The 25,229-nt window shown below is 42.7% G+C and overlaps 1 protein-coding gene across 8 annotated transcripts in view; it reads right to left on the bottom strand.

Annotated features, from left to right (window-relative positions):
* The window catches only part of LOC124308255 (AF4/FMR2 family member lilli), a 204,497-nt gene that overhangs the window by 28,225 nt on the left and 151,043 nt on the right, over positions 1 to 25,229 (bottom strand). For 7 of the 8 annotated variants that reach the window (XM_046770808.1, XM_046770809.1, XM_046770815.1 and 4 more), the window contains one exon: positions 24,104 to 24,140. In XM_046770808.1, the coding sequence (XP_046626764.1) occupies positions 24,104 to 24,140 (37 nt within the window). Of the gene's footprint in view, positions 1 to 392; positions 929 to 24,103; positions 24,141 to 25,229 lie in introns of those variants that run through there. The other variant, XM_046770816.1, reaches the window with a different exon arrangement.

Raw genomic sequence — 25,229 nt, 5'->3', positions numbered from 1 at the left:
CGAATGGCGAACGACGCAACGGGGGAGAGAGTGGGACGGTATGATGAAGAGAGTAAGAGGGGGAGAAGGGGAGAATGAGAGAGAGAGAGAGAGAGAGAGAATGAGGAGTCACACGGACGTCGACGGCGGCGGCGGGACGGACACGTGGGCGGCAGGAAGCGCGCTCACGCGTGGAGTGAGTAAGGCTTGTATACACCTAAGCCCGAAGGCCTTCCGCGCGCGGCGAAACGGGGACCGGAAGTTTCGACTAGCGCCGGAAGAATCCCGCCAAATTATCGACGGTACGGGGTAGGAAGTGGAGCACGAGTTGAGAGGATAGGCAAGCACACCGCTGATCGAGGTATCCTTAACTGTACAGCGATGAAACAGATTTTCTCACGAATTATCATCACCTGACACTAGTAGGTAACTGACAATACCCTGCAGCACTTCGAACTTGGTGTACATCCCGGAGTGGCGAACCATGCGGAATGAGAAAGTTCTCGGCAAACAGACGCGTGAATGGAGCGAACGAAAGGAGACGGATAAAGAAAGCGAACAACACCCGAGGAAAACGTCACTTTTTCACACGGTTGTTTGTTATCGGTGTCACTACATCCCGTAACTTGCGATTCATACGACAAAACCCGCTTCCGGGTCCTTGGAAAGACTCGCGAGTTTGAGTCGCGTGTTTCGTTACTCGTAATCGAAGCAGTAGTCCATGTAAGAATGAGTATTCGGCAAAACAAAACCGCCCGAAATATACAGTATCGACCGCGTGTCAGGGGGTTGGTACGTTCACCGGGATCGGTAATCGATGCGAGACACTGCGACGCGGTTGAACTGCAGCGGATACAGAGCACGTTACGAGTAAACCGTATACACCGAGATACGTGCGGATATAGTGCAGCAGGCTAGAGCCAAGGAATATCGAGGCGATACGTTTAATCGCAGAGACGAGCATCGGTTGACTGAGGCTGGTTGGCCGGCTGGCCACGAACCCCATCATCGGCCCCGGTAGTGGCGCGGTGTGCGTGTGTTGTGCCTACGTGCCGCCGGTTTAGTTCTTCGATCGTGTGCGTGCCGAGTAGGCCTGTGTGAATGTACGCACAGAGCCGCGAGAGAGAAAGAGAGAGAGAGAGAGGGAGAGAGGGAGGGAGGGAGAGAGAAGCGACGCAGCAAGCAGCAGGCCAGCCGCACACCAGACGGCGGCATGGTTCACCTGCGTAGCGATAGCTGCTGCTTGCTGCTTCTGCTTTGTTGCGTATTATAGCTAGTCCCGTGGCACGGCTGCGTGCATTTGTAGACGCAAGTAGACTCGCACGAACACAGAGCCATCGACCGTGTTCCCCCTTGCGCCTTGTTCACCGGGTCCTCTCGCTGTCCCCTCGAACATCGCGCAACGAGCGTGCACTTCGTAGTAGCACCGTACACCATTGTACACACACCCGGGCTATAGTTACCCGCCGTTCACACAACTATTACGAAATATCATGTTCAAGTGTACGCTTGAAATCGAATTTACGGTATTGACTCTTTTTCTTTTTTTCTTTTTTCTTTTACTTCCATCACCGCATCGTGTGAAAGTGCGGAAGACTCGTCGAGAAGTGTGGCCGGTAGATTGTACGTGCTTCGTCTTCGTTTCATTCGACATCGTATATAATTACCGGTTTCCCTTCGGTGTACCTAGTAAACATCGGTTCGATGTTCGTTCAAACTCCCTTGCAGTGTCTTTTCTTATCGGACACAGATTGTTGAGTCGTAAGAAAACGGTTGTTGAATTCGTCTCACAGATTATATCGATTTTAACACGTCATAATTTCCTCTATTTTCCTGGACATTCTTTCCATCCCATGGATATGAATTTTCCACAGCAATTCGAGATCCTTGACTCATTTTAATACGCGCGTTTTGACACAACGTGTATATAATAAGCAATTACTGATATTTGGTATGTGTGGGTAGAATCCTTCGTAGTTTTTTTTCGAATTTTCTGCTCAACGTTTTGCGCTCAAAAGAATAAAAAATACGAGCTGCAACGAAATGAGGAATAAAAAAAAAAAATTTATATAAATGTATCAAAGTTATACCAGGGATGAGTCACTTGGCAAAGAGATAAAGTATTTTCCGTCGAATGTGATACAGATACAGAGATGAATAATTTAACGAAATGAAACCCAACACTCTTAGCTCCCATACATTCCAATGTTGTGGGACTGGTTTGCTCGCCGGGAAACGGTGGACTTTCGATTTCGTCGAAAATTCAACAGGTCACGAAACAATGTGCCACATATTAAGATAAGTTTATCGTAACCAGAACGCAGCACAGATGAAAACGAGCCGTGTCCACGCCTATCAGCGCGCCGCCGAGGCATCCAGTGTAGGATAAAAAAAAATCGTTATAGGCCGGAAGAGAATGAAAATACCCTGGCTGTTACGTTACAGTTTATTTAGGCAAAGCCCGCAGCAGCTCCCAGAGAAACGCATCGTCGTTAAATGTCGAGGGGTAGACAAGAGGAAAGACCGGAACGAGATAACGGCAAAATATGACGCAAGAGTGACGGAAGCTCGTAGTAAAAAGATCGGTTGGAACACCGCAACGCTCTATCACTCGGTAGGTAAGGTGGCATCCCGCACCGGAGCGCAGCGACAAACGGTCAACAAGGCAGCAGTCTTCTTTCATCGTGATCGATTACGTCGGCAACGTTTCTGATCATCGGCAATCGTCGTCGCCGTGCAGAGTTTACGAATCGAAGATCGGTAATCCGCGGCCCATAATACTCCGCGCTTTCGGGTCAATCGGTTACGATCTTACGGGCGACGTCGATCCCTCTACCAGCTCCTCCTCCTCCTCCTCCTCCTCCTCCTCCTCGTCGTCGTCATCGTCGTCGTCGTCAAGGTACAAGATGCTAATTGGTAATCCATATAGAAAGCGAGGGACACAATCCGGGCGCGCCAAGGCGAAGGAACACCGAGCCGTGGGCTTCGCGGTGTAATTATCCTTGTCCCGTGTTATTAGCATCGTCCTCATAGCCGTGGGCACGGGTTCGGGCACGCGCCTCATCTCTCATCCCGGTGAACGCGCGTGTGTGTAATACGGGCACGCGCCAATGGGCAGAAGGCAAGCGTGCGAGGAACCGTGAGCACAGCACCTGTTTCGTGTTAAGATCTGGTCGAACCAGCGTCCACCTAGCATCGTCGTCTTTCCCCGAGCCAGAGTTGCGATCGACGGCGAAAAGCGTGAAAGACCGAAAGACACTGTGGCGTTATAACGTCGTTGTTATTAATGAGCGATAGTTCGGAACCGGTACGAAACACCTTGCATTCCGCAATTATAGCATCCGACAGGTGTACCCACGAAGGCAAGGAGCGCCGGAACGTCAGAGAGAGAGAGAGAGAGAGAGAGTCTGATATCGATTTGATAATGGAGACTTTGTCGTACCGGACTGTACCGTCACCCTGTGAGTATGTTGTACCGAGGAATGGAAGTGTACGCTACCTCATGAAGGAATATTCAGTGTGCAGCAGCGCAATGAAGGTCCTTGGCGGTATAGCGTCATTGGAAGGTTGTTACACCGTCAGCATCTCGAGTTGTGGGAACGAAATTTACCGACAACGAGTAACCAGCTACCTCACCTCGCGTGATGGCAATTGGCAATTATCGATGGCAATAATAGAACCCGGCTAGTCGCGTTAACGGCAAGTTACTCAAGTGTAATAAATTATTATACAGACTGACGCCTGGTGTAATATAATTCGTGTGATTATAGATTTGAACAATTTTCGAGAGACTATAGCCGTCTGTCTCGAATCGAATTTGCTAAGCTAATCAGGAGGAAGAAGACTCGAGTTTGAACCGACTTCATGGTTGATCGAATCGCGATTCGGAACGTACTGAAATTAGTAAGATATAGGAGGACGAGAAAAGATTTGCTCGATATTTTTTCAGCACTGCTGACCAACTACAGTAACGGCTCGACTCGCGTCTGATCTTACGGTTGTGCAGACCACTCGATCCAAGAACCGACAGCTGTGTCTACCATTGGAACAACTGTTTCCCGATCGCATAATATCAACTCGCCTTGAGCGAGCGTCTGCGGACAGGAAAGACACCTGCACGTGTAGGTATATAATATAATAGATGGAATCTCAAGTCTTGAATCACGCAGCGTTTTCGGTAAAAGTAGATGAAAATCTTTCGACGACACTGAGCCGCGTGCGGATTGTCAATTTTGATAATGTTTTGCACGTGTGCAAGGAAAAAAAACGGGTGAAAGAGGGAGAGAGAGAGAGAGAGAGAGAAAGTGTCTTTTCCTCCCTATTTTTCATATTACATAAAGGTGAGCTTTGCAACCCAATTTGCCACCGCCAGAGGCTACCGCTATGCATATATCACCTTGTACTTGTTAACCCGACCTTATAGCCGAAGGTAACTTTGCCCGGGTTAACCTGGATAATAATTCCGGGCTAGCCGTGCTGCACAAGCTCGTTTCATGCTTTATTGTTATCTTTAAAACCTGCACATAACGTGGCGTGCAACCGGATTTCGAAGCAACGTATACAATTGTGCCGAAGGTGGTGACTCGCTGATCTCATTCCACACCTGTGCAAATTAATGCGGAGAAGAAAACAGATCAAAGGTTAATCAATTCATTGAATTTATTTTGCTTTAATAACTAAAGCTTTTCCGTGCCTCGTAACGATGAGACCGTTGCAACTGCGTAAAATGCAGGGACGTGCGAAGCTAAGCGAGTTTCAAACAAACCGAATCGATCAAAGGTCTATCCCGCGTATGGTCGGAAACTTGGTACATACTTAGATTGCGCGAAAACTAATCCAATCAGGCTCAATACTCCTCCACAGTTTGTAAATCTTTAGATCGTTGAAAGCTGGGTAAATTTTAACCACCGACGGAGGATTCTTTCGCGCTTCGGTGACTCGATCAAACTCGAAAGAGCTTGTGTGAAATAATTTTTGGAGTAAAAAATTACATCGGCAATAGATGAGAATGTGAGGTATTTTCTTCTTTTTTTTTTTTTCGCTATCGGAGTTGCGGTTGAATCAACTATCTGCGTTAAGAAACTAAGTAAAAAGCCTTTGTGTGCTCTGTAATAAGCCGAGTATACGATGCCGGGTACATCAAAGTAACAAAGCATTTCGCTACCACAGTCATCGTTATTTTCTGCTCCACCTCTTCCTCCCGTCGCTCGCTTCTCGCACTCCACATTCGTATTTATTCAAGGCCCGTTGGCGATGACTGTGACAAAATACCAGACGGGTAAAAATGAATGAAAAATTCCCTCGGGAGTTTACTAATACATCTATAAACACCGGCGCACAATCGTGATGCGCGCGCTTGCACGGGACTATCATTTATCCTAAGAGATACGCGGCTCGTGCAGAAGAAGCTTGGAATATAGAGAGCGAGGACGAACTGACCTGGGTACGTGGAAAGATACGCGACGTCATCACCTAGTGAGTTTGGAGTGACGCAAGAGGTTCTTCTGTGTCGGGCAAACATGCGCGAAAGCGAATTTGCTTACGTGCGTGTATGTATATGTAGACAAGGTGCGGGTGATGGACTGGAAAACATGAGAGGAAGGGGGGGGGGGGGGGGATACATCGTCGACGACTGACGACTACGACCTTGCTCAACTTGAAACATCTCTCCTTGCCGGATTGAAATACATACTTTATTGTCTGTCTGTACGTGCAAAATTTTTATTGCTTTTTAAAGCCAGAGTTGCAGCAAGACGGGTTCAACTTTTTTTTTCCTTTCAACACCGAAGTCGATCGGATGTTTCTAGATGTGCAAATTTGCCAAAGATATTACGAAGGACATTCGTTTTTCCATCCTCTTTAGATATCTGCATAGGAACGAGAAAAAGGCTCGTTCATCGTTAGTCTTTTTTCGTGCACAGATTTGTTTTCGTCCGCTTCGACATAGTCATTCCAATGTCGTTTATTACAATAACCTTGAACAGGTCGTGAACTCGAGTAATTTTGTTGATGAAAACGGCAATTTCCGTACAACTTTCGAAAGACTAATCGCGCTTTTTGCTAATCCAGTGTACCTCTACAGGCGTTCCAGCGAATTGCTTGAAAACTTGCTACACATACTGACGGGATGAAAAATTCTTGAAAAAAAAAATCGTGAAGCAGGTTACCATGCCGTAACGTCAGAGGCCCGTGATTGATTGCATCAATTATCGGAAGGAGATCCCTGCAGACGGACGCGATTAATTAACCATGTCTGTAATAAGGAAGGATCCCCGTCCACCTTCTCCTTCTCCTCCACCTCCACCTCCACCTCCACCTCCGCCTTCACTTCCACATCCTCATCCTACCATTCCGCCGATGAAACTCGCATATTCTAGTCAACGAGTGAGAGACTCAGGCAAATGCAATTAGCTGCCGTAGGAGGTCTTAATTAACTTACGACGCCAGGTACAAAGCATCCCTCCAAACGTCATTCGGGATCTACTCCTACGAGAAACCGATCTGCAATTATTCCTGTGTCAGTCCCCTTTATTCGTTTATTCATTCGCGTTATCTGCATAACCCTCCACTATCTATCTCTCTCTCTCTCTTTCTACACTGCACTCGTCTATACAGAAATATAAATAAATAATTGCCACAAACTAAATTTAAGTTAATTATAAGTAAACCTGATCTCTCACAACGTATCCTGTTTGTACCCACGGATATTTATCCTAGTATAATAAAAGCATGTTCCATCTATCTATCTATCTATCTCTCTCACTATTCGTATTCACCCACCAATTTTTCTTCTCAACTGAAACTTTCGCTGTGCATGAAATTACTTTATCCCGAAACCAAACATCTTCTCCGAAGCGTATCCAGGATTCTACACTCTTCTTCAACCTCTGAGACTTCGACGAAATAAATATTTGGTGAAAATTTTACGCGACAAAGGTTGCGAACAATATCCACGCAGTAGTCCTTCCTGTATGTAAGCAGGAATGTGACAAGATATCTCAACGAATGCGGATTACTAGAGACGGAACGAGTTTGTCTCACAGTACCTACCTTCCTTCCAATTTATCGGTTCGCTTTCTAGCACGAGTTTTACTGCGGTTATTATATCGTTCGTTCCCTTTCTCAGAGTGGAGAAGATCCGGAAGCAACCCACACCGCATACTTCGGCTTCGAGTTTTCTCGTTTACATCCGTATGAGCGCGTGTGTGTGTGCGCAAGTGTAACGTACATCTTCCCAGCTAAGAAAGAGCATACTTTATTCAAGAGGTTAGCTACGGCTACCGACGATTTAAGACGATCACTTCTACGACCGTAGGAGCGAGCGTGCAAGGTTCGGCAGTAAATTCCTGCGAAGGGTTTCCCTTTACGTCCGTTTTTTCTCCAGACAAGACGCTGCAAAATCCCTACGTACACTATAAAGACGGTGCGCACCTTCATGATTTAACAATATCTGTAAACATCAAGCTGGCTATCCATCTCGCTGGAATGTAAAAAAGTTTCGAATCATTATTTTGCGATAAAAACGATCGTCAATTTTCCTATTCACGTTCAAATCGCATATCGAGCATTTTTGCCGAAACGTGAAAGCGTCATAAAAAATCCGAATTGCAAAAAAAAAAAATTCAGTAGAATGTCAATTGTAACGTACGACTTAGTGGAAAACGATTCCATCAGCTCAAGAGTTTTATACCCCGTTACGGGATGTTATTCATTCAACACGTTAAGTGTACACAGATGAACTTGTTGCAAATCGAGAGAAAGATAGAAAGACAAAGAGAGATTAAATGGTAGCTATAGGGCACCACCGAAGCATCGAGCCCGCATAACCAATTGGTTAATCCCAGCAAATCCGTCCCCAAGGAGAGGCTTACCAGTGGTTAGTATCCGTTGACCGGGTTACTGCCTTGCGCAACGAGAACGCGATTTTTTTTCTCCCCGTTAATCACAGTTTTGCCGGCGCGCTGCAATCTCGCGAAAATCGCTGTTTTTCACCGACGATGAGAAAGAACTCCCTCAGCTGAGGCGAGAGTGTGCGGAAAAACAAAAATCAACGATAGTCGCTCTCTTTGATGTTCTGGTTATTATATTTGATGCACTCGGACGTTGCAATTATCGATTATAATCAGAAGATCACATCGGACACGGCGAAGCGAACGAATGAAAATAAAAAAAAAAATGTATAAAACAGTTTAAATCTAATCAATATCGAACACAAAGTCAATTAATAGCGTACCCGATGCGAGATCAGCTGTTCTCTGATCGTTGAAGCACTGCAGAAATGCGAAAACACCGGGAAAACTAAAAAGTAAAGAAACTATCAAAAAAAAAATGTACCAAATGTTCGAGAGAAACACCTTTGCTGGTGCGGAGAGTCGCTTCTTGCTATTCGTTCATAGGCGGGTTGAGATAAATTGCGCTCTCTCAATCAAGGTGGAAACCGTGACACAAAGTACGTTGGTATTGCGCGCGTACGTATTCCCACCACTCCGGTAAAAGCCTCGTATTTTCCACGATTTATATTTAGTGCAAGTGTCCAGATCGCATACACACACGAGTTCGTTGGCATGTTTGCGATGCTTTCTCTATCGTAATACGTATATCTACGTCTGCCGGTAAAGTACGTACAATCACGGTATTGCACAGACTTGAAATTGATGGGCCGACGTGCAACTCTGGGGGGAGGTGGTATTTTGCATAACGATGAAACGTACGTGCAAAGTGTACGTACGTGAATGTATTTTGAAAATTGCACCGCCCGTGTAGCCAGTCCAAACCAAGGCTACAGATTCAACGGATCTCTGACCTGCTAATTTACAATTTGCAATTATAGATATGCAGATTCGTGCAGTTCCTAATATGAATAACAAAAAATAAGTCATTCGTTTTTTTCAGTGAAATAATTCAGCAAAAATTTGATAAAATTTTAAAGTCGGATACATCATGATAGACAATTACAACGACGAAACACTTGGAAGACTTAGAAAAACGATAAAAATACAGACAATGTACTTTATTTTGCACGAAAATAATAATTTTACAATTTTCCCGAAACAATAGCAGTCTCTTGGCGCGTATCTCTATTCTTCGGGCAAATGATGATGATTCTAAATGTCCAATTACACAATTTTTCTAGCCAAACCAACATAAAATGGAATTAAGACATGACTGAGTATTTTCTTCCGAGTTGCTTATAAGTGTCCATAATTCACCGTATGCGTAACAACGGTAAGGTCAATTTGTATTTCTCACGTTCGTTCTTTGAAGCGTTAATCTTTTCGTTTTAGCCCATGTTGAAAAATATTACGTATACCTTGATTGGCAAACTTTCAGCGCGACTTCACCTGTCAATAACTGTTAAAAAAAAACTTTTTTCTTTTCTATTCCAACGCCTGTAATCGAAGGAGAAAAAAAAAAAAAAAAACAACGTTCGGTTCCCAACGAAATATTAATTGCCACGCTCCTCGCGATAGGACTATTCTTCTTACTGAATATAAAAGAACAAAAATATTTCCCTGTAATTAAATTTAAACGAAACTCGAGTCACTCAAAGAGGGATTCAAATTGTCGAGTGGCTATTGAAACGAATATCTCTTGTCGCAATTTCTCTCCGTTCTCGCACTCGCCCACGTCCAAATAGGCATGAGTCGACGATATTACCAAAACGACAAGAAACGGCCCGTTTAGCGCTATTCAATCAATCTCACCTATGCCCACTGCCACGCACACACGTCGTATCGATAACCACACCATGCAGCGACGGATCGGCACAGTTCGACGGCGATATCGTCGTCGCGGCGGTCGGTTCGTACCGAGGAAGTCGATGACCTCTCCGGGCATTACTCCGTACGTGAGCAAGCTCGAGGGGGATACACACACGTGAGCGTGCGCTCGTGCGATTGTATTTTGCAAGAAGTGAGGGTGGGGGGCGGGGGCTGAAACGGGCGAATAAACACGTCGAACCGTCGCCGCCGTCGTGGAAATTTGCGAACTGGGCAAAGTAAGTGCACGACATACTATATTATATATATATATGTGTGTGTGTGTGTGTGTGTGTGTGTGTGTGTATATATGTACGTGTGTTACGTATACGATACCTACGTCGCGGCGAACTCGGGGCAGCAAAGCAACCTATACGCGTACAAAAATCTACGTATACCTAGGTACGTGATATAAAAGTTGGTCAAATACGGAGAAGGATTACAACGCAATTTAGCTAGCTTGAAAACGAAACGATCGAATCTTGTAACCTTTTCTTAGAAGCTGTCGCGCTTTCCGTCATCTGGAATCTCACTGACGGCTATTTTGAGCCCGTTACTCGAGGGGGTTGAATTCTATCCTGACCATTTTTTTAGAGGCACGTATTCATGTAGGGAAAGGTTTATAAGTCTTGTTAAGCGTGACGAAATTATTATCAAGAAATTATGATTGAAATTCTATGAATTTGTCAGAGTGCAACGATATTTTATTATTTTTATTACAAAAGTGTAATTCAACGTCATGCAGAGTAAAGCATAATTTCAGCCGATGGTGGTAAAATATATGTTCATTGTTTTCGAATTTTTGTTGATTTTTTTATTATTATTTTTTTTTTTAATCCCCGACAAGAAATACGTATTAGTCCTAAAGAGATTTTTAATAAGATTGATACGCTGATGAATTAAATTTTTCTAAATCTTCCGAAATATTTACAAAATTATACACATCTCGTTGAAATCACTGCGAACCGTGTTTCAGAGAAAGAAAAAATTCCTCCAACTCAATTAATATGTAATCGTCGAACTTGATCACTAATGATAAGTGACCACGGAATTTTTGATGCTATAATGTTTTCATTAAACATATATATGCCAGAGTTAAACGGCGTATTGGTAGAAAGTGAAAAACTGAAAGAAAATCACTGTATTTCTATCCGTTTGAATTGTTCTTCTTTCGTCCTTTTTCGCGACTGTGTGCAATAAAAAACAATCCCTGTCGGTCGTACGTTTCAAAAGTGCGCAGTGTCTATGCATGTACGTATGTATGAAAAACTTGTGAAAACGCGAGGTAAAGGATTATAACTGACGAGCGGTAGAGAAGCGGGGAGCAACTATGTGTTCAAGGTTTATCTGTTGCACATGGCAGAGTCACGTAACCAGTCTGTCCGTCAGATTTTGAGCCGGGAAGAGAATTACGCCCGATTTTAATTGGCTGTACAATTATTGATCATTTTCCGTGAAAGCGGGACGAGGCGGGCGGTTGGCTGCGTGTGGAACCGGAATGACCTCGTTATTATCCTTAGAGCTATACGTATGGTACCCGTTTGTGTCATCTACTGGGCACCGTTTGATTTCATCAATTAAATATCGTGTAGAATCAGGGAGCTCGATATTGCAATATTAAACTTATTTAACGGTATTCGTAATTGCGTTTAAATCATTTGTCAAAAAAATTGTATGGCATTTCTTTTTCGTAAATTTAATTATGATTGTTGCAAAAATTCGGTCGATTCGATGCCTTTTTCGGCATCCATTTATCAAATTACAACCAAATCCTGAGATCGCACGTGAACCTTACAATACAATCTGAATTTGAAATTTGACGATACGTATTACGGAAGTTTTCCCTGTCAATTTCCATGGATTTCGTCAAGATCTCTCCGGACTCCACCAATTACAACAGAGTAATAATACACAAAATGGAAGTCAATTTTTATTGTTGAACTTCTTTTCTATTAATTTCAGCAAACGTATCGGGGACACCGTTGATTCATCGTTAACTTTCTCCTCGCCCCAGTGCGTCGAATGAAATTTATCCCAGTTCTGATTTTTTCAATGCGATAGGTGATTTGATTGCTTATCCGGTTTGAACCGAATGTCTGTTCACCGCATCCCTAGGGTAATAAAGTTAAATTTAACCCACAGCAAGTTCAAGGTCGTTGGATTCATTTCTCACAACAACCGGAGGCATCTCTTTCACCCTTCCCTTTCCATATACCTATAGTACACCGAGCGAAGTGATTAACATCCTGGTATCAAAGTAGATAATATAACACACGATGTATTACATATCCTACGTATGATAAACACATGCAATTACCAAAAAATATCATTAAGGGTTGTCGAGGATACAATTCGTATGCTAATTTGACAACGGCTATCAATCCTGTCGCCCAAATGCTCGATAATACAATGTAATTAAGGCGCGTAAAAGATTTTCTTCGCAGCGTAAAAACATAACGCGTACTTGCAGGGGTATCGATTAATTACACAATCGCTAAATACGCTCCTCGGGGTAAATGGCGCGAATTGTATTATATGAGAAAACAAAAGATTGTCGCGAGGTTTTTAAGCCCCCCCCCCTTGCCAGCTTTCGAAAACCGATCAAATCGTTCCGCGCTGGCTCCTCACTTTCAACTCCGTAGGGCAAAAAGCACACGCGCGTTTCCTCCCCTGATCGCCTGGCGAAGGAGGAGGGCGGGTTTAATCGCGTTAAGTAACTCCGCGGGCGAGGTTATGTGCTTGACAGCAGCACGGCGAGGAGCAAGGGGAACGGGAAGAGGAAGGACGAGAAGGAGAGAAAAGGAAAGGAAAGGAAAGGAGAGAAGAGGCAAGGGAAACCGAGACGAAGGAGAGAAGGTGGAAGAGGAAGAAGGGAACCGGGTGCGGAACTAGTCGCAGCGGAGGAGTGAGGTTGATATCGACCCTCTCCGCCAGCGGGCCCCCCCCCCCCTCCCAGCCTTTTCGCAACCTCCTCCACCTCCACCTCCACCTTCACCTCCACCTCGAGGCTCTCCTGCTGGTTATTTATCGCAAACGGAGCGCCCGCGAAGCCAACATTGAACGAGGCGAGGGTGGGGAACGAAGGGAGGATACGGGGTCACGGGGGGACGGGGGGTTGGAGAGAGGAAGGGAAGAGGGAAGAGGGAGAGGACGAGGCTATCTGATGCATACAAAACGAAAAGGGTGCGCTTAACAAGAGACGGAACTCCTACGGAGTTTCCGCAGCGTCGTATCGGAGCCTGCCTCCCCTCCTCACGCCCTTAGCCCTGTTTTGCACTCCGGCAAAGCCTCAAGTCCGGTTATTAGGAAAATTGACTATTATCACACGGGTTGGTTAACGCGGGGCAAACGGGCTGCAGCATAGGGATGGTCAGTTATGTATATTAGTATCGAACATAGACGGAAAACGATTTGTGGGTCACGTCGTTGTATCTTTTCGATCCAAACTTACCGTTTTCAACCATCATTTTTCCGCATATTTAGTAGGATAGATCGGGTTGGGGGTAAAAATGTGTAGATTGTGTAGGAAACAGAAGGGTTGCTACATCGACTGTTTGAAAACGCGAAAGTCTATGCTATGTATAGAATTGCAAAATGTAGAAAGGTAGGAAAATATCGAAAATCAAAATTCTGATGTTTCTATAACTACTTCAGTTTGCTGTACTTACTTTACCATTCTACATTACAACTTTTCTACACTTCATACCTTCTCTGGTTTGAAAATCTATGACACAAATTTCTTCGTATCCGAAAATTCGATATTGCAACTCTTCTATGCATCCATTTGGTCTTCCTACATTTTTACTACCGCTAACGTGTGTAATGTTATTTACGCGGCGGTTCTCCAAAGATGGTATTTGACTTTCCTTCTTCACACTTTTTACAGATAAAAGAAGAGTCGTGTGCTGATGTTCGATTATTATTATGTTTACAATGCAACGATCGCATGGAATATCGATAATACTATATATTCACCGTTCTATAGTTAGTGTTGTTTCAGCAGCGAGAGGAGGATTTAATTGGCACGTCGTACAACCAATTCTCGCCCGTTTGACGCAACGGCATTAACAGCAGCAGGGCTTTTAGCTTAATTGCCAAAGAGGATCAGACGATCATAGGTATATTGAATACGGTTGTTCGTCCAATGGTGCAGGATGCCTTTTTACCTCACGGATGGGAGGAGGTTATGCAATTTTAACTCAGATGGTCTCGCCAAATAGGTAAAATATATTCACCAGAATAAAATGCTTTGCAATATTATATCAGCTAATCATGATAGAGAGAAGTTGAAAAAGAAATGTAAAAAAAAAATGCGGTAGCGTTTCTACCAACTTCGGATGTACGTATGTTTTGACGGTAACAATCAAAAAAAAGGTGGGGGTGTCGAAAAAAAAATTGTATTTATATCATATTTACAAATCCACAGAAAATACGACTAAACCGTGATTTGCTTTCTAACGCGGGAACAACAGGTTAAGATAATGATAAGAAAGAAAAAAAAAAAAAAAAGACAAGTTGTTAAACAACGAGCAAGTTTTCTTGTCGCAAGAAAAGCAAATTAGACTTGTCGCGTCCAGCCGTTATTAAATGAAAGTACGGGGGAAATCAACTTTCACGCGTATACGTATAACAATCATATTTTGGGCCTGTTTCGGTAATTCGGCGAAGAGTTAATCGCTCGCGTGTTGTCGCGATTATTTGCCTGCGGAGGTCGTAATTATCAGTGCCTTAGGTGACGCGCACCCTCGCTGCAAGTCTCGCACGCGTTGTTGTTGGGACCGGAACGGCTAGGCCTCCAGAGGAAAGGAAGAAGAACGGGTGTGCTGCTGCTGCCTGCTCGTTCACCACGGACCGCCGTGACTCCCTCGCCGTTAATTAACGGCCACTTTGCTAATTAAACACAACGAGCAAATGCCACGACATCGCCGGTGCTTAGTACCCCTCCCCCTCCGCCGTGCATGTATGCATACCCATATAATGATACAGGAAAGCGACGCTCGATAAGAACTTCTCTTCTCCCGCGTTTTACTTGTAGTGAAATATACATTTCAACGCGGATATCGCATTTCGTGCAAAATGAGGAAACTTTCAAGCCCCAAACATTTTTTAGACTAATTTCATATTCTTTTGTCGCGGTTATAGAGGATCTGCGATTATACTGAAGATACTCATGCGTTTCAGCGATAAGGGTTTGTTGAATTTGCGGTACTAACAATATTATATATTACGTCTTTTCTTTGTTGGCTTCGTCAATTTTTTTTTTTTTTTTTTTTTGCGAAACGGAAAGATGAAAAACTGGGATTTCAACGGGTTGAAGGGTTGGGTTGCGATAAGTGGTTCAATAACGTTGGCAAACAAACTTCTACTCGTGCCGAGTAATCGATTCTTGCAGGAATTGTTATCACAGGGCGTGTAAAACGACGATTTGATCAAGTATCGAGAGAAGGGCTTTTGTAAAATCGTTCCATGCAGGATTGAACAATATTTGAACGCGCTACACCGTTAACAGTTTGGAAAATCGAGAGGATATTCATTTTCGTGGGAAATAAAAATGAGAGAAAGTAAGAATGAATGAAAATTAAAATCGACGAGATCCGAAGGTTTGAATAAAAGATTTAAATTTTATCTTTTTCTAAACCTAGAGTCATATTTTCAATATGCACAAAAACAGCTAACGAGCTACAGAGATAATTCATATACAAAAAATCAACTTGCCTTTAATTACACTAATCAACCCAGTAATTTAATCGCGGGAGCGTAGAAAGCATTATTATTTCTATCGACCACTCTTCTTCGACGACACAAACTTATATCTTTACAAATGTGGTCAAGATATAAAGAAAAGGATCATTCGTCGATTGACGTCCAGAATCGATATCACTAACGGCTTAATTCGTTAACAGTCAAGTTGTGTGACGCGAAGCTATTTTTAATTTAAACTTCCAACAAAATCTAATCCTTCCAAATTCGAGAATATCACGAGGTAATGAGCGGGAGAAAGAGAGAATGAGATAGAGGAATAAAGAGAGAGAGAGAGTAGACAGTTTTGTGATATAAAAATAAAACAAAAAAAAAAAATCTCAGCCCGAGGAGAAGAGTATTAAATTAGAGTGACGCCGAAGGCTGAGGAATGAGGGAGGATGATGAGAGGGAGGAGGAGAGGAGAGAAGAGGAGAGGAGAGGAGAGGAGAGGAGTTTGCGCTGGCTTCGGCAAAGCAATTCCCTCGACATTAATTATTGAAATCGCTCGTGGCAGGGTTTCCGCCCTTACGAGGCTCGTCCGCGTGCCGCTCATCGGCTCCACCGTTCCAAAGTTATGCCGAAACTTTGGAACGCTTAATATTCAATGAATTACTCGTCATCTACCGAGTCAAGTACCTCAGTCAAACGAAGAACCCGACATCACCTCTTCGTACAACCCCGGAACATTTCCTTCACTTTTCAGTCTCTGCCGAGTCTCAAAGTGTGATTCAACCGTTGATTCTCATTTCGATAAAATGCTTTCCTGACAATGTAATAGTTGCGATAAATGTTAAATTAACAATGCGATACAACGCTCACTGTTACTCGAATATTTCATAACTCCCTCCCTCCGAGTTGCGAAACCATACGATTGAAAAAGTTGGAAAATTCACAGAGGTTAGATCTAAATCATACGAAAACATTTGAAAAATCGTTCTATTACAATTAATATTCTAATATTTTGGAGCGAATTTTATACCAAACGAAGGTTGGGAAGCGAGATAAAGACAGCGCCTCGAATCGCGAATGTTTATAAAAACCAGCAGCGCAATGCAACAGGGGCAAAATAACAGGTAGGATTTTCCTCGGTTTTATATCCATATAGATAGACGGCTAAGAGGTTGTACAGATGGTGAGCTCTGGGGTGGCGGCGTATCCATGGAAACCATCATCCTAGGGTTGTAGAGGGGTTGAGAAAGGGGCCACGAGTCGGAGGCGAAGGAGGAGAAGGAAGAGGAAGAGGATGGTGCCATGTCGGCTAGCTAGGGGGGAACACTGCAGGAAGTGAACCCGACCACCGTTACGCGGGGAAAAGGAAGAAACGAGGGGGGGGATTAGAGCGAGGGTGAGAATCCGAGAGTGCAAGACGGTAAAGAGAGTGAGAAAAAGGATGGATGGATATTTGTTGGGGTTTGCCCTTCTGCTCCCGAAGTGTCAATCGCGGTCGGTATTTTCATCCGAGAATCTGTCCGCGTCCTCCTTACTCTTTCCGCCCCTTATAAAATAATACTTGGACCACGGGAGAAATCCAGCCGAAATCCATAACGATATAACTTGATACGTTTGCAGGGACGCGCGATATCTCGGTGTACGGTGATCCACAATTTTTTATCTCTCAGCTTTTTGAAATTAATCACCCGATCTTTCTTTCCGCGCAAAGTTCCTGGCGCTTTGCGAGCTCGAAGATCATTGTGTAACATTAACACATCGACTGTGAAACATGAAGCGTTTTTATTACGGATCGGAATGATTTACCCTGTGCTGCGATTATTCGCGGTTTATTTCCGTTCACTCGTCAAACGTCAGAATTTCACCGGAAATTTTATAGAATTCATTTCCAAACCGAAACGTTTCGTCGTCTCTCGATTTATACTGTCTCTGGTCGAGTTAAAGGGTTATAACGCTTGTAACCCCAATATTATGGCGACATTAAAAAACGAAAAAGGTAAAAAAAAAAGGTAGAAGTAAAAATAACAGGGGTAAATAATGTCTTCAACCCTTTTTACGTATGAAATTTAATACGCGTTTAATAAGACCTATGAATTTTCCAGCAGACGCCGGCATTCATCGTCTGCGGCATTGTGAAGTAATTTTGCATGTAAAGGGAAAGGTTCGGGGATAATTGTGAGAGAGGGTCGCTTCCCGTTCGAGTATGTAATAGACAGGGATGAATGGCGGGAAATTCTATTATCAGACCAAGCCGCTCGTACTTCCTTCAATCGTCGCGCAGGTACGACGGTGCTGTCTATAAGGCATATCATTGCGCCATTAATCGATGTGACGTGCAGCGAGGCGGTAAAACGTATGCAGAGCTGTGAAAACCATTGTTGGTTGAGTAACCGATCGTTATCGAATGAGGTAGATTGAGACAGACGGAATTTCCGCCTTTCGCAGCTAACCGGAAAACAAAAAAACTTGTCCGAAAATGGTATTCAAATATAATTTTTCTATATTCTTCGCTTCGCGTTTTGTCGATAACGGTAATTTTGTAATGTTCGCAATATCGAGAAACATATTACAATTTTTTACTGTCGCATTATTCACTAAATGGCCACGCGGTTTCGGTGCGAGCTTTTAATTTCACGTCGGATCTAGGCTGTGAACTGCGAGCGTTAATGGGGTGTCAAAGCGAATCACTTTACGTGATGTTAAATAACAGGTGAAATAAAATTATTATAAAATTCTCGAGTGAAAAAAAAATTGTGGAAAATTCTTCGCATCAGATTACATAACATACGCAGCTTGAATGCAAGGCTTATATATTATACGTATCGTAAATGTATATGACAGGTATATGCCGTGCGCGATATGGGCTTGACGTCACGATACTACTACACGATGACGCGGCCAAAGTGCCAAGCTGCACCGGGAATAGGGTTTTCTATATAACCACGTTAGAGTCGCGTCGACCGAGGCGGAGAGCGATGAATAGCGAGAATTTCCTATTATTAGATCACGTAGCGTTTATTTCCTTCATATATTGCGTGATCAAGAGGCGTCGATGTATTGTGCGCAGAGGAATTCCCACCTACGGACGAGATAGAATCGAATTTTTCGCTTCGTTTTTCAACTGCTGATTATGATAAAAAATTCCTAATATCACGCCTATTGACGGATTGGATTACGTTGCAATATACACGAATAAGAAAATGTTTCGTGTTGCAGGTTTGAAACAATGCCACGGTTACTTGAATATGACATGGAAAGGAAAATCCGACAACAAGTTTTATTCCGGGAACAAACTCACGATAATTAATTTTTCAAAAGTTTTAATTCATCCTGTCGTATTACCTTAATCGAAACGAAACGTCAAGCTGACTGCGACGATGATTCTACGATTATCTCAGAATTGTCTCGAAAGCAACTGTAACACAGCGATACAGTATCGGGGTGAAGTATCTTTCCGTAGAAACGACAATTTCTTTAAACACCATCCGCCAGTGGGAATAATCCAAGTGTGCGAATTACGGTCTGACTCAATGTGCGTACGGATTCTGCTCTGCGTTGGGGTTACAGAGACGATATTTCGGTGAAACGATTCACAAAATTCTCGGCTATTTTCGGCTGATTGCAAAGCGCGTGTAAAAGACAACACCCAGAGTTATATTTGTCGGTATTCGTACCTAACTGTAGAGATCTTAGAATTACGAACGCGTACGCGTCGCCAAAATATGCCAAATTTCTGGTCAATCTGCAGGATATAAAAATAATCGTTAAAACGCGCGGATTCGTGTTTTCCCGTACGTCAAACGCGAACATCTCGTTCGATTAAATTTCAACCCCCCCAGTTCCAAGATTTTTGCGTTAATTTAACGCTAGAAGCCGGCGAGGCGAGGTAAGCCAAATATTTGCGACGATTATAACTAAATCACAGCGCGTGATAAAGGACCCGCTATCGAGGATCTATAACCGAAGCCTCGATTCCGGTCTGTTTGTCTTCGTTGAAAATTTCGGCCCATTGCCGAGGATGATGTACACACACGCAGTGATACATCGAAAATTCATCAAACTCGAAATATACGTCGCCAAGTGTCAGGTTGTAATCGTAATCTCTTTGTTGACATAGGACCCGGTGGAAAAACGAAGCGTGTTCTTCTCTTCTGGCTAACCATACCGGTCTATGTACACAAAATTTCCAACTTACACGAGCCTGCAATCGAAGAACCCGATGTCCTTGTTTCCTCGTTCAATTATCCCTTTTCCAGGATTACTTCGCCTTGCCGCGACGATGTAACCGCTATATTATTGTCTAACCAGTTACAGCACATCGAACACGCGGTCGCAGGTTGATAAAACAAAGGACTTTTCAACGGGTCGAAATAGAATGTTAGCGAGGCTGGAATTACGCAAGTAGACGTCTCCGAACTTTCCGTTCCATCCACTTCGCCGTCTGGATGCTCCGGTGTAATATTCACCCTCTTTCAAGCCGGCAAGCGAACGAACGTCACGAAGCGTCGCGACGCCATCCAGCGTCGCCCCCGTTACGCGAGCAAGGCAGAGCAACGGTTTTTAACGGGAATTGGCGTAGCTCCCCCCCCATTCCCTTTCCCGCCCCCTTTCCTCGAATGAAATATTAATCTGCCATATTTTTATCCTCGTTTTACCTTTCTCCCTTTTCTTCTCCATTCTTCGTATATTCGTCTTTCAGCAAATTTTCTCTTCTTCCGGCCCTTTTTTCCCTTCCATTTTTCTTATTATTTTTATTTTTATTATTGTTGTTACAACTCTAATCTCAGCCTCCTACAAATACCGAAAAGCTGACGAATCGCGCCGCGTACCGAATATGCGCTGCACGTACCAATGTATCTCTGTATATATGCGATCTGCTGTTTGCCCGAATACCTACGACGCCGGGAATCGATATTGTACCAGTGAAAAGAATTTCGCCTGCGTTATGACCAAACCGACGTCTTCGCGTGATAAATTCTGATTCAATGAAATGAAAACTAACCAGGTCTGATTTGATAATTTCTTTTTTATTAATAACAGGTAATCGCGGATGTTCCAAGAAATTGAATCTCACCGATTTCCTGATATACGTAGTAGATACTTGGTACATCTTAAAATGGGTTTTAATCTGCTGTAGTTTCCTAGACTTTTGTTAGATCGCCGGTATAAAATACATGCGAAGTGATTGATTGTGGTTTCTTCGATTTATAGTGATGAAATAAAGGAAAAAAATTTCTGATAATAACACGTTGTTCAAGAATATTTCGTTGAGATTACCTCGAGCGAATATATATGATAAATTACAAAAGCTAACAATGGCGCGGGTGTGTCTCATAGGTTATACCTAGTAATACAGACGTACGTATATACGTATATCCGTACATCTACTCACGATGTCTGTATACGTGTAAGAATAGGAAACGCAAGTTTGTTTTATTGTTGAAGCTGTCAGAAACACCCGGTTTATCTACGCCTGCAGCCCTTCCTTCATTTTCCTCTACACGTTTCTTAGTTTCACGTTCCTTTTCCTTGACGCGTTATATTTCAGCAGCAGCATGGTGCAATAGTTCAACGGCCAGCTTGCGCCGACTACCTAATGTTATAATACCTTATAAAACAGTGTGTAACTTTGAATTTCGTATAACTACAACCGTTTCGCGTCACATCTTACAAGCGCGTAACTTTCGTATAACACGATGTTAATTTTCAAATTGATAGAAATTTAATAAAACGAACTTAATATAATATGACATCCGCGATGGATTGAATATATACGTTGGAATCACACCACCACTTTTTCTCTACATCCTTTACTCTCTCTCTCATTCGACATCAACGTTTCCAAATTGCCGAATGAATTTCACTACGCGCGATTGAAGTGTCGAGTTAAAAAATAATTGTAAGAAGTGCGTAACCCACATTCGTACATACTTTACGTGGCGGAAGTTCTCAGCAGCCTTGGTCGAAGAGGACGGAAGATGGAGGGGGTGTTTGGAGGAGGCGCCGGGCTATGCTGGTCTCGTAATAACCTCGAGGCGTTGAATAATTCCGTTATCAACTCACCGGAATATTTCACGCCGATATAAAATATGAAGTTTAAATTCTATTACGTCGGTTAATTTGCTCCCGATGGAATCTTGCCAAGCTTTTCCGTAAGTCACCCCTATTAATAGGAGAAATTTCTTATACCTGCTTAACACGAAAACTCTGACCCCCCCCCCCCCCCAATTCACACACCGCCTTTTATACATAAATTCTCTGATATCGCATTGCGGTGGAGATTCTATATATATATATATACACATATATATATATATATATATATATATACACATATATATGTAGAATTGGATCGATGGATTTTTATGCGATAATTAATAGCCACGATTGCTTGATTCATTTTTCTTATTGCTGATATATATGCATATTTTTGAACCAAGTTATTTGAAAATAAATTTGTCGAATGGTATCGAATTTGTTATAATTCTTTGCCTACGTGTTACACCAAATCGATACAACATGTCTCATTCAATTCACGTTTTCTCATTTCATCAACCAATCCTTCCTACCTCCATGAAAATTTTCAAACTTGAGAAATAAAACAAGCTGCACTTTTGGCAATAACTCGGATACTGTTAAAGTTAAGCACACACACGCACAAAAAATTAAAAATGCATAAATCAACAATAGCAACAAATGTTGCGTAAAGGGTTTCAAAATTAGTACAGCGGTACAAGAAAAAAAAAAATAAAAAATGTGAATAAGGTACGATGTCCGTGTGGTTAGACTCGAATATTTAATTGTCTGACGGTGATATATCGTTATGGGTGATTGGAAAACAAGAAAAAAGAAAAGAAGAAACAAAATATCACAAACAAAAGGTTCGAAGAATAGAAAGAAAGAGAGAAAAAATAACCAATTTAATTACACCGAGACGCGTGGCGGAAAAAAGCATTATTACACACACCGTGCGAATCCGAGCTAATGATCACCCCGGGGGCATACGTATATATAATAGGGGTGGGGGTGGTGAAACTGAGAGGCGTGCGAATGGCTGGTGATTCGGACGTGCGACAGTTCGGAGCTATTTCATCACCCACCATCGTTGGTTGGTTGGTTGGTTGGTTGATAGGGTGGGTGTCCGTCTATTGTAGAGGGAGCTGCAGGTTGCCTGCAGCCCCACTCGTGTGTTTCTGGTAAATTAAATTATCTCAAACGTGAGGTGGAGAGAGAAGACCGTGAGTCATCCACGGCTCAATCTTGACCGATACAGTCATCCCCGAGGTTGTTGACGCCAAGGAATCGCAAACAGATTAGGATTTGGGATTTGGCTGTACGTTATTGCGCCCTAGACCGAAATCATACGTATACGTGTAACCGATGACGAAAGTAAAGTTAGAAATGCCAGCGAATACTTTGTGATGTTGATAGATTATGTTATATGAAAAGGGTGAAATTCTGAAGAATGTCGATTCGATCCAATGCGATACTTTCTCTTTCCTTTTCTTTCCCCCACAATATCAATCACGTCGTGATTTAGCTGACTTTCGAAATTGATCAGAGATAAACAAATATAGTATGTGAGCGGTATAAGCTTGTTCGTTTTTGTTGCTATTGTTAAAACTTATTTCGTGCAGTATACGTACAATTAATTCCATTCAACGGATGATCCGTTGAAATTATATAACGCGACGTTCTCCGTTATTTTGTTTTTAAATAAAAGCAATATATAAGTTTCTCCTTTACGCGATTTCAATTCAAACGGCTTTCGATTCTACTACGTCAGAAACAATTGGCACAGAAATATTTAACCTTTGTCGATAGATTTTTCATTGATAAAAAATGAAGTTGAATTTTGAACTCTTTTACAACTGTGATCAGAATCGTGCAATAATTGATTCAATTTCGAACTACTCGCTCCGAACGTTGATTTTTTATAGTGTATAGTGCTTGTATGGTGTCTATAATTATACCGATATTGAATTTTTGTCAGATCAATTATTCAATGTACTTTGCGTGTTGCCTGGTATCCTTTAACGAATCTTCTGATAGGTAAATAGGTCACAACTTTTCAATTAATTTATGATTTCGCTCTAATTAGCAGCTCTAAAGTAATTGGCAGGCGGATGATTAGAGAATATTCAAACCATCGCGTTACAACTTCATCCAAACAGCAAATTTATCAGCGATGACGCATACACGTGTGCCGCATATAAGAGGTACGTACGCGCAACGCGTTCCCTTCCCTTTTCCCAATATTATCACTGTCAAAGTAACGGTTACCCGAATCGTTCGGAAGTATGACTGAGAGAAGCACCGATTTGATTTGTCAAAAATAAGGCGGTTGAATATCTCACTTTCATCCTTACCGCCGTTTCGCCAACGGAATTATTCACCCCCGGTCGTTGCCTTAAGCCCGGCAACATTCTACGGTGTGTAAGAAAAAATCTCACGAATTACTCACTCTCCAACTTATATGGTGCCAGACGTTATGCCCTTGGATTTACGTGTAGAAAGGAAGTTGAAAGGCGTGACTTTCTTTTCACTCCACGTTAAATATTCAGATTTACATTTTCACATGATATTGCGTATTAGACATGCGATATCTATATACGCGATTGTGAACACAATCGAGTAAATTTCAAGTAAAAGTTGAGAAAAATTATTGTACTTACGAGTTTTCCCGGACTCTGGCGGAGGAGCCTCAGTCAGCTGTAAAACAAAACCATCAAAATACAAAATAGTTCTTTTGGAAAAAAATTCACCTAAACTATTTTTAACAGGTTAGGCAGACCGCGGCAAGACGGAGTAATTACACTTCTCAAAAATGTGTGAATATCGGAAATACGATATATCAAACAATTGTACTGGAACAAATGGAACAGTCTTGATAATGTCCAAGGAATTTCAGTGTTTAATTAGTGAAATGGCTTGTTTGTGTGATTGCCCAAACGCTAAGTGAGTACACCTTTTTGCCCTGGTCCTTTTTATGCGAGCGGCGTTATAACACCGCCAAATAATATCGACGTTGAATATCGCAACACAATTGAAAATTGAGTCTGATTTGAAAAATGAATTCATCAGCGGCACGCTATGGCAAAGCTGTTCATTAGTTAATATCGGTGGATTTATTATTCGGTATTTTAGGATAAACAAAAAGCGATTATGCGGACCCGCTTTTAGTGTTTGCTCCGACCGAGCGACGCGAAAGTGTGTAATCTCCGGCTATTAGCGCACTCACACTCTACGATTATGCAGGGGGTGCCAAATTACAGTCTCGGAGGCGTTGTGCCCGAACCGTGGCTAGAAAACGCGGTAACTAAATATCTAATTACAACAGCACCAGTCTTGCCAAAACTGAAAATCGTTTTACGCCCGCCTATATATATTTGGATAATTATTCCGTTGTACGTATGCGCCGGGTTTGCAGCAGTGTCGATGAATCTTGGCATGCGGTAGTTAGAGACGTACGTAGCAACTCGTTACAGGTTACAGATGTATCATCTGTTAAAAATACCTGTATCTGCAAGAGTTGGAATATAACGGTACGAGAAACTTGACGAGATAATCCGACTGGCGAATTTGAACCGAGCCAAAATCTCTGACCGGAAGCCTGTATTTTCAGACAGTCGGAAATTAGCGGGATAAGGTTATTCGCTCGGATGTTGGACAACCACGGCGACGTATTTCTACGTACAATTTGCCGCCATTGATTTTCCAAAATACCTGTTCTATATCCATCGATTTTCACAGATTTCAAGTGAATCGAATAATTCGTTTCGTTTCGTTTCGCGTGTCGGG

This window comes from Neodiprion virginianus, chromosome 6 (assembly GCF_021901495.1).
Source record: "Neodiprion virginianus isolate iyNeoVirg1 chromosome 6, iyNeoVirg1.1, whole genome shotgun sequence".
Taxonomy (NCBI): Eukaryota; Metazoa; Arthropoda; class Insecta; order Hymenoptera; family Diprionidae; genus Neodiprion; species Neodiprion virginianus.
Note: the sequence above shows the minus strand (reverse complement) of the source record. Positions and strands in the feature narration are given on the sequence as shown.